Source organism: Tyto alba, unplaced genomic scaffold, assembly GCF_018691265.1.
Source record: "Tyto alba isolate M040663 unplaced genomic scaffold, T.alba_DEE_v4.0 Super-Scaffold_17, whole genome shotgun sequence".
NCBI lineage: Eukaryota > Metazoa > Chordata > Aves > Strigiformes > Tytonidae > Tyto > Tyto alba.
In genome coordinates, this window is record NW_024881279.1 from 185,886 (window position 1) to 196,575 (window position 10,690).

At 42.1% G+C, this 10,690-nt stretch overlaps 1 protein-coding gene across 1 annotated transcript in view; it reads right to left on the reverse strand.

The window, feature by feature from the left end:
* Window positions 1–5,097, reverse strand: part of LOC116960999 (deleted in malignant brain tumors 1 protein-like) — a 31,090-nt gene extending 25,993 nt beyond the window's left edge. The window contains 1 exon segment of the mRNA XM_042790478.1: window positions 5,043–5,097. Within this exon segment, the coding sequence (XP_042646412.1) occupies window positions 5,043–5,097 (55 nt within the window).
* Between the last annotated feature and the right edge of the window lie 5,593 nt (window positions 5,098–10,690).

The window sequence follows — 10,690 nt, forward strand, 5'->3', positions numbered from 1 at the left end:
CAGATGAGCTAGCAACTAGAAAAAAAAGCTTGGAACAGAGCAGGCTGCAAGAGGGAAAGAGACCATAAGCCAAGAGGAGAGATCCCATGGATATCAGAACAACAGTGAGCAAGTCTTATCTGCCGTGGACAAAATATCAGCAACACCTTCTATGTCTCTGAAGGGAGCCACTGAGTCTTCATGACCAGATATTTGTCAGAGGTGCCAATTAGTCTCTCTGCTCTGCCTTAGTATTTCATACTTTCTAAAGTAGCCATTGTTCCTTTAGCTTGCATTCTGAACCTACTATTTGTTTCAACTTCAACTGGCTTTGCAGTTCCTTGTTTACCCTTCAATTCTATTCCTATTGACCTTTAACATAACCCTATATATCTTCTTTGTCCCCACTTACTGGAAATAATAGGCCTTTGGACAAGTAGTGAAGCAGCTCTGCCTTCCTTTGCTCCTACATCTCCTTCTGCTTTTGAAAGCATGCTGCCTTGGCTTATTTCCCCTCTCCATACGTGGAGGAGGGGAGTCTGCTGCATGGATCTTTCCTGAAGTCTTCTCAGGAGCCTGTAACATAATTTGTTCCTGCAAAGTCATGCTGCAGCATTAATGTAAATCTGCAGCATTAAGCATTAGCAGGAAGGGAAGGAAAAGCAACATTGTACTAAGCCTAGGATGAGTCACACGTAGCTTGAATGCAAGTGTTTGAACAGGGTACACGGCCATTAGGAGCACAGCACAAGTGAAGTATTTGACTATAGTACTGTTGTGGTTTGAGCCTACTCAGCAGCGAAATGCCCCACAGCCGTTCACCCACCCTCCCCCCACTTGGGAAGGGGGAGGGAATCGGGGGGGCAAAGGGAGACTCGGGGGTTGCGATAAAAACAGTTTAATAACAGTAACAGAATAACACACTGACAGCAGTATCAACGGGTAATGTACAATACAGCTGCTCACCACCGACCGACCGACCGACCAACCAACCAACCAACACCCACCTGCTCCCAGCCGGCGATCCCAAACACACACGCCCCACAGCCACACTCCCCAAAGTGGCAGCCACTCCCACACCTCTCCTGCCTTTATATAGTGAGCACAGTGTCACATGACATGGGCTATCGGCCAATCGGGGCCCAGCCCTCCAGCTGTGCTCCCCCCGCCCCCGCACACAGGTGAGGGCACTGGGGCCTGGGGAGCCCCTGGGGTCTCAGGGGGCTGCAGCTCCTCCAGCTGCTAAAACCAACAGGAACTCTATTCCAGCCCGAACCAGGACAAGTATATAAGAACAGAGCTGTTGTCTGATGGAGGGAAAGACAGGAGCTGAGGGCAGCCACCATACAGGAAAACCAGTGACTTCACCCACAGGGAACAGTCTCAATGCCAGTAGAGCAAAGAAGAATAACGAGAGCAATAGAGCCTACTAACAGTACAGTAATCATCAGGTGAAGAGAAGATAATGAGCCAGCACCAAGGTCAGTCAGGAAAACCAAGCAACAAGTCAGGAACAAGAGTGAGAACAGCCATACCCACATTGGAGCTCATGCAAGGATTGAAGCTCCGACCCTGAGTTTAAATGGAGCCCCTGGCCAGAGTGAGTGTGGGGAGGCTCCAGGTGTGGTATGAGTGCATGCTCCAGGCTCGAGAAATTAAGGCCTATTAATGCACTTGGCATCCTGATAATAAAAAGGGGGGGTGGGGGTGGGGGGGAGAAATGGTCCTAATTGTAGTGGGTTTAGAGAATACCTTGCAGATTTATATCTTTGTCTTTATGTCTTAGCTCCTGACCTGGTGGTCACTGGGCAGAATGTGTTGTCCATGAACAGGTGAGCAATAAAGGTGTCCTGGTCTTCACAGCTAACAGGGCTGGTAGACTTCTTTTAATCTAGTCATCTTCTGGTTGTGACATTGCTCAAGACTTCAACACAAATGTGTCAACCCCCTGACAAGGAGTGAAGGAATTGCTGCCTGCCTCAGGACAACTTTCTTTCTCTGGACAGTGTCTTGATAATGCTGGAGTCATTCTCTGGTGTCAGGAAGTAAGGCAGTAATTGATTACAAGCAGTACTTTTGTTTTCCCAAAAGCAGGGTTCTTCACCTGATGTACACAGAGCCAATTAACCCACAGAGTAGAGATATTTGTATTTATTACAGTTCTACACAGAAAATGGTGCTAGACATTACAAACACACCTCATATTTATCTGATTCTGAACACACAAACAAACACATGCCTCTATGCATCACTTGGTTAGTATTTTATCGTAACATCATTTATTGACTAGTTTTATTCCTCGCTTTCATTTAAAGTCACAGTATTTATCTGTTAATATATGCATGCTCAAAATGTGAGGGGCTTCATGAAGAGGTGGGTAACTTAGGCTATAGAGGTGTGGTTTTCATATTATAATGAGCTAAATTCACCTAAAGGACACAAAAATAGGAACGTTTCACGGCATGGTTTCAGATCACCATTCTGTTGGTCATAAATCTTAACAATACAATTGTTCTACCCTAGAACTAAGCAACCATACATTTGTTTATAGCAATAGTGATCCTGGTTGCAAAACAAAACTTAGATTCTGAGCTGCAGATTGTATGAGAAACATTGCCTTTTTGTCTTTTGCTTATGGCTCTGTGGTCACAAGCTGACAGAGACATGTGTCAGCGGGACGCTCTGGCAGACAGGGCTCAGCCTGCCTTCTCTCGCTGGCTCACCCAAGTGTGGGGGCTCTGCAAGAAGCTCAACATCCGCAGCGGAGAGACTGGGAACATCTGTTGTCTCTATACGGTCCACCCAGCTGTGTTATTTGCACACTACAGCCTTGTAGCTCCAGTAGATAGTGCCTTGCACTTGATAGTAAAAACCATAGGGTTTTTGTTACTACACCAATGTAGGGCACAGGATTTGCCTTGGTGTGATCAGATTTTATCTTGTTTTAGCTGAGACAGTGATTGTCTAATGCTCACAACTTTTGCCTAGTGGTATTTGTGTAGCTAAGCTATAAACAAATAGGAAATACATAACCCCCTCCCACCCCCTAAAAAAAAAAAAAAAAAAACAAAAAACAAACAAACTCAACTAAACACCTAACTGTGTAGCCTTTGAGCAATGTTAACATTGTAAGTTCATTGAGGCTGTGGGTCTGCTGTGTAATTTGTTGATGCTGAACATGTACATGTCTTGTGAAGTTTATGTAGACCACTTGTAACTATTATTTTGCCTGTACTAATCAAACCATTAGGGCTACAAGTGTTAATATAATTGCAGTTAAACCAATAATTGTTGGTCTATTTTTGTTACCAGTATAGAAAATAATTGCTGGTCTGTATTTTTTGCCAATTAATGACTAGGGCAATAACTGTTGACAATAATTGATGCCAACAATTCTTGGACTGTTAAAACATGAATTAAACTAACAGCAGATTATTGGCTGTCTATATAGGGCATGTTTTCCTTGCTTGCCCATAATAAAGAAGGCAATTAAATCCAATAATTTCAAAAATCTTGCAAAGATTGCATTCATACCTGACTGCATTTTAAAGGAAATTAAATTATCTTTGTTTCTCAAGCCTGATAAATGTGCTTAGTGTAATACAGGGCCAAATCATCCAGAAATATTTATAATTAGTTTTAACACCTTCAAAGAACATGTTTGGAAGTGAGTCATTGACCTAATGAGATAGTAATACTATTAGGTCCTCAGGTGATATGCCACAGCCCTGGTAAGGATATGTGTGAGTCAAACCAGCTCTAATTTTGCAGGTTCTCCGTAATCTTTGTCTCAACAATTTTGCATCTGTCTGCTTTGACCTTTCTTCTGTTGTTTGGCTTTAATTTGTGGGCCGTTTGGCAGCTCAGCAATGTTCTCATGCAAGAGAGACAGTCATGTCAAACATCAAGGGCCTCAAGCTGCACGATTATTCTGCTGTGTGTAGAAGAAAGGTGTATGATACAACCATTATGAGTGACCTGCATCAAACTGAAGCATTGTGTGGAAAAATCATGGCAGCTTCTGGGCCTATTTAAAAAAAACAACCCCTTCAAAACCACCAAACCCCCTTTTCATTAGGAACAAATGGCTGTAAATTTATTTCATTGAAGGCATTAGCTACCTTAAATTCATCATGCTGTGTTATAGCCAAGACTTTTACTTGTTCGGCAACTTTGGCAGTTTGAGACATTAAATAGTTCATGAAAGATTTAAGTTCTATAGTGTAATTGCAAAAGTAGCTTTAAGTAGACATTATTTTGTTTACACATCTTGGCTTTGCGCACAGAAAGGGGTTTGGTTAGTGAAAAATGCTTGACCCTTCATATTAAAACATCGTGTTCTAATGCACGCATATTTTTGTTTGACATCAGTCATTGCAAACATTGTAACCCTCAGGCAGAGTAGGAAAGGATTTTCTCAATAATCATCAGTTTGTAAGGGTGATGAAAGGCACATGTTATCACTGTTGGAGGTATGTGATGTTGGCTAACGACTAGATTTTGATGAGGCAAATTGCTGACCAAGACAAGGCAACTGTACAAGTTTGCCAAGAGCTAACAATGGCCCAACTCTTACGACTTGTTGAAGTTTGATATCAATAGTTATGTCTTTTTTTTTAGGGTTGTAAATTGCACTTGCTTTTTCAGCTGTAACATTTGTTGACTGATATTTTCAGCCAGGTTTTGATGACTGACATCGTTCTACATTCAGGTGCAGTCATCTTCTTATGTACAAAATAATGCAATAGATTACTGCAGGTAAATAGGGTTGTGCTAATATTTTATCTTCTCTTCCACTGGAGGTATCTATTGAACAAATTGCTCATCTTTTTTAGAAAAGGTCTCTAATGTAAGTTATTAATTTCAATTAATGAATTTAGTTCTCACTTCAAATACATAACTTCTAATTTCTTCAACTGCTAACTCCAGTTTCTGAAGCATTAACACCTCTTAGTGTGTTCTTTTGTTTGAAACTCTTTTTCCCATTTTCAGTTCTGCTACTGAATTTACAGTATGTCTCTACCTCACCTACGTTCCCTTTAAAAAAATACTCACACACTTACCCAAAAGCTCATAATTCTTCAGGATGAGATAGCCTTTCTTCTTCTTGATGTGCATGAGGTATCTTCCTGCTGCCTTAAATTCCTGAGAATAGCACTGCAGCCCAGAGGGTCATTTCAGGTGCTCAAAGAAGTAAATGTTTTCTTTGTCAAGGTGAACAGAATGTGAATTCCTCCTTATTCTCCCAGCAGCAATCTAGTGAGGTGCCTCAGGCTCTCTCTGTTGCAGAACAGAGCTGTCATTATTCATTACAGCTCTTGGAAAGCCTCCAACTAAGAAATAAAGCAAATCTTTGTTACATACAGAAGAGCTCTATAGAAGCAAGGTGAATTCTTGAAGCATATCTTGGGAGAAATCAACAGAGCCACATCCTTTCATGAGCATCTTGCTTTGGTTGATGCTCTGGGGCTCCTGTTGCTTAGATCTCCAGCAGTAAGAGCAAAATCCCTCTCCACTTCTGTCACCGAAATCAGGAATGAATACTCCTTAAGGCCGGGTTTAGCATTAACAAGCAGGCATTACTTTATTTGGCCGGGGACCTGAGGGACTCATTCCATCTAACACGTCCACCGTATGTTACAATAATCAAAGTTTATATCACTCTGTTACATACATATTCATCAAATTTCCTAGAACTCATTATCATATTTACATCATTATTACACATGAGATTTAGGGCGGGGCGGGGGGGGGGCGGGGCTTCCATGGTGGTCGTTGGTGGTCTCTAGTGGTCTCCGGTGGTCTCTAGGAGGAGCCTTTCTTGAACTTTCTCCAAACCTTTGAGTTTTTCTTCGTGTGGTTAAGGCATTGGCCTTTCTCTGGTTTATGTCTGCACTTTTTATGCCTATCTTCAGCTAGTTCATTATTTTTAAGAGGGCCTTGATCTTCAAGGACAGGAGCTTCTGAGTAGGAGCCTCTCAATTTACATATGGAATCTCTCAATTTATGCATTTTCCAGGAAGTGGTTATTGAGCTTGCCTAGCTCAAGGACCTTTGTGCAACGGACATGTTGCAGGCATTTGGCTAATTGCTTAAATTCTTATGTAACCCTTAATGATTATCCTCAAATTTTATTACCCATTTTCCAACACTTCTGCTCACAAAGGTTTAATCCTTGAAGGAATAACTAGTGTGCATATATAGTCAGCCTCTTCCTGGGGATGTGTTTGTATGATAGCAAATAGTGGCCAAAGCTAAACTGGGGCATGAGGCAGAAAGTTGTTAATGAGGAGCTGCTTGAGGACACAATTGCATCCATACAATCTACTTTTTGTTTGTTTGGGTTTTTGTTTTTTTTTTTTTTTTTTGTCTGAGCATCTGGACGGCCATCCTGACCAGCATGGTGTCACTTCCATCTCCATTGCCCTGCACTAAACCAGCAATGAGATGCTCAGTTTTATAGCTGTTATGCCATGTTATGCCACATGGATGACATGTGTGTGTAGATGGAACAACGAGGACTCATCTGGGAGATCTTGTCAAACCTTTAGAAATATCTCTCTGCAAACAACATTGCATTCTCAGTCTCTGATGAGGATGTTACCAGGAAGGTATATTGGTACTGGGATGTGGTGAAACATTTAGCCAGCACTGAAGAAAGGCCCTGGACAAACAGTGATGGATGATGTTTGTCTGGAGTGTGTCCAGACTATCCATCACATCAACACTGTGTTTTTGTTATGCACCAGCTCATTACTTCACAGACTCTGTTAGTAGGTCTCTGCCTCTTTTTCTGCATCAACTTGTGATCCTTCTCTTCTCTGAGTAACACAACTGGACTGACATCCAAAAAAAAGTTGTGGGAAGGGGTCACAGCAGGCACACAGGTGTTTAAGGTGTAGGATACTGAAGATGGAGGGCCAGGTGCTACAACTCTTGGTTGACGCATCACCCAAAGGCAAGGTCTTTCCCGTGCATGTGCATATCTAGTTTGATCATGGATGAGGTGAGCTTACCTGAGGCTGCAGAGACTTTCTAGGAGGTCCCTGTGTCTTGACTGACCCTTTTCTACGTAAACTGGAATCTATGATTAGTCTGTCTTGTATGCAAAATGAACGGGAGTCCTTCACACGGAAGTCTTGACCTGAAAAGAAGTCAAAGAATGTCTTCCATCTGAAGAGCAAGAAGCTACTCAAATACTCATCCACACTCGTCCTGCAAAAATCCTGCTTGCAAATAGCCCACCACAACCTGGAAGTACCAGAGCAGAAACCCAGTGATGAACGGCTACAGATATAAGCTCCATATCCTGTTGGACCAGAAACCTGGAGGTGTTCAAGCTCCAGACCTTCACTTCACTGTATATCATCATCAAGTATTTTCCAAATATCCAGGTACAGATAATTTTTCCAACTTCCCTTGTCAGCATATTTACCCATGTATGTGTTTTTTAGTTTGTCCTGGGTTTGATTGAGTGGTGGGGGTTTTTTTAGTAGCAGGGGAGGGGGCTACAGCCATGCCTCCCTGTGAGAAGCTTCTTGAAGCTCCCCTGACTCCAAGTCAGGGCCACCTCTGCACCCAAGCTGAGCTAATCAGCTGTGCCTTTGTAAGAATGTATTTAAGAATGGACGTGGTGAAGCAGGAGTTGGACTTGTGAGGAGAAGTTGTGGCAGCTGCATGAGCACCAAGGTCAGTGGAGGAATGGAGGAAGAAAGGAGGGGGGAAGTGTGCCGGAGCAGAGACCCCCTGTATCCTGTGGTGAGATGGCAGGGCGGCCCTCCCCGCCATCCATGAAGGTCTGTGGTGGAGCAGACACTGATTTAAGGCCTGTGAGGGGCCATAAATCCAGAATCTTCTCACGCCAAAGATGGAAGAAGTGGCAGCACTGACTGCACCCCCCATTCCCTGCCCCTGTGTTGCTGGGGGAGGAGGTAGAGATATCTGGAGCAGAGCTGAGCCCGGGAAGAAGGGAGGGGTCGAGGGAAGGTGTTCTCAAGATGTGGCAATGCTTCTCACTGTCCTACTCTGTTAAGTGTTGTCAGTGTCTGTAATAAATGTATGTTCTTTTTTTGTTCCCCTAATGAGTCTGCCTTTTGCCCGTGACCATAATGGGTGATTTTTTCCCCATCCCTGTCCTATCTCAAATCCCAATCCTGGCTTATTTTTCCTTTCTCATTACTGGGGGGGGAAGGGAGGAGTGAGCACCTGTCTGATGCTCATTTGCCCTCTGAGCTCAAACCATTACATGGTTAAAAAAAACCAAACCAAACCAAAACAAAACAAAGAATGGTGAGACACTTAATGGTGTCATAATTGCTGTTACTAAGGGCTTCTTTGGGTCAGGTAACATAATTCCAAAAGCATATTTGATCACAAAACAATAAACACTATGAAAAATTCATGCTTTATAGAGAATAATATTTACTGTCTTGGTCATCAGGGATGTGCAGTTGTAGCAACAGGGGGATGAAAGTGAACTGTTCATAAAGGGAACTGCACATCTCTAGGGAAAATAAGCCATTTGTCAGAGATAATCAAAGAGCTTTCCCATGGTCTCTAGAAGGAAAGGGAGGCACTTATTGGTTTCCAAATCTACAAAAAGCAGAAGTACTGGAAGAGATAGAGCTTGCCTTTTGGTTCACACCAACCTCCATACAGCCCCACTGAGGTCGCAGCTCCCTCTGGTGGGTTGTCGTTGCATGGAGTATTTGTCAGACACAATAGCATGAGTTTGCTCTAACTTCCCTTCCCCACGCATTTCCGATTGCTAAAAATCACCCTCTCTGCTGTGTATGCACATTTTCATCGAGGGGATTTTTTTTTTTTTTTTTTTTTGGTTTATAGAAATAGCCTCACAAGAATGCAAAACTTCCAGAGGGGGGAGGTTTAATGCAAAATATTTAACATTGATTTATACACAGACAGACGATGCTGTCAGTTTGGGAAGGGCACATATTTTATCTTTTAATATCAAAGCAAGTGAGGACATAGATGCCAGACTGCAAGTAGGAGGGCGTTTTTTCTCATTGAAGAGACCTCCTCCAGCACATCCAATGTCAAGCTCACATTGTCACCTAGAAAAAGATACTATCCCCCTGCCCTTTCTTCTCTTCCTTCCTCATTCTGATTCTTCTTTCTATTAAAAGTAGTTCAGGATGGGAGACAGTCCACCCCCCTGCTTTAACTTCAAGTCTTCTAAACCTGTTTCTGCACAAGCACTTTGAGGCAAGCATCAGGTATCTACTAGGAAGGTAAAACAATGCATTTCTTACAATTAATAACTGCAATAGTTACCCAATTAATAATAGTAAATCATTTTTTTGGTAATTATTCTGCTTTTAGATAAACTGTCATTTATTGGCCAGCCCTACCAGTACCTTGGAGTCCATTTTCCACAGCATTACAGAAAGCTTCCACTGTCTGAAGTTTTCTAAGGGCTCTTTATACTTCTTTTTCTTATCATGCAATATTCAACCATAAATTGTATAAATCCCCAACCCCACCCATTTTTATTTTCTTTCACTCTCACTGTACTGCATTGCAAAAGTTAATAAGTAATTTTTGGAAGTAAAATTGTCAGGGTTACAGTGGCTGACAGGGTCCAAAGGTATCAACAACCTTCTGAGCATCACCAACAAATGTATGAACCTGCATGCAGATTTCTTTAAGGAGCAGCTGCGTTTCTGGTAATCCAGAGTGGTGTTATTGAAAATCAGGTTTGTGTTTCTCTCTGTTGAATCAATGGTTTATTTGGCTGCTTCTCTAGGGAAGAGCTCTGAATATTTTCTTGGCCCTACTTTACTTGCAGGATTTGTGTTGTGTTGTATCAGTTGGCAGAGGTTTTGAGTGTTATCCTGAAAGATCTGGGAATTATCTTTGCTGAGCTCTGTTTTGTGTGTATTTCTGAATGGTGAGAGGCTGCTTGGGAGAGAGAGAAAAACCCTAAACACGCCCTTATATCTATCTATCCTGAAGCCATGCTTACTCTTAGATTTGTCTCTGGGGATAAGTAGGGTCAGATTTAGTGGAGAAAAATTCATGCTCTGACAGTGAAATGTGGATGTATAGACCCTTTTGGAAGCCCCAGATAAGCATCAATAACTTGAAATGGACACAGATCCTGTACTCCACTGCTTCTTTTTGTAGTTTGGCTTAGTTGGTTTTTTTTCTTATGGTGTACTGCCCTACTTTCATTTTTGTTTTTCATTCGTCTCTTTCCCCCTTCTTGTAGCTTCTGTGCTCAGTGGGCAGTGGTTTTCTTCCAATTCAAGGTGTTTGCTGCAGTCTTTGCATTTGCTACGCTGTTGACATTGCAATTTTAGCAGAGTACCTGGCAGGCATTTTAAGCCTTGCTGTGTGTTTTCATGACTTTGTTTTCTACTTGTTTTGCAATATGTTGTGATTCTATTCTATTCTATTCTATTCTATTCTATTCTATTCTATTCTTTCTCCTTTCCTATTTTCTTGAATCCCAGACATCTCAGTTCTTGTAGCTCTATCAGACTCAGCTATCATACAAAACCAAGTGAAACATTTCCTCTAGTTATCTTGGCAGCAGAGGAAGGCTTGAAGACAGTGTGTGAAGTCTCTAAAAAAGAGGAATTATGAAAACAAATAAAAAATATGTCAAAATCTCACATTCTTAATGGCTATAGGAATGGACTATATTGTGCCTCAAAAAGATAAAAGAAGTAGGATGCATACTGTGTAG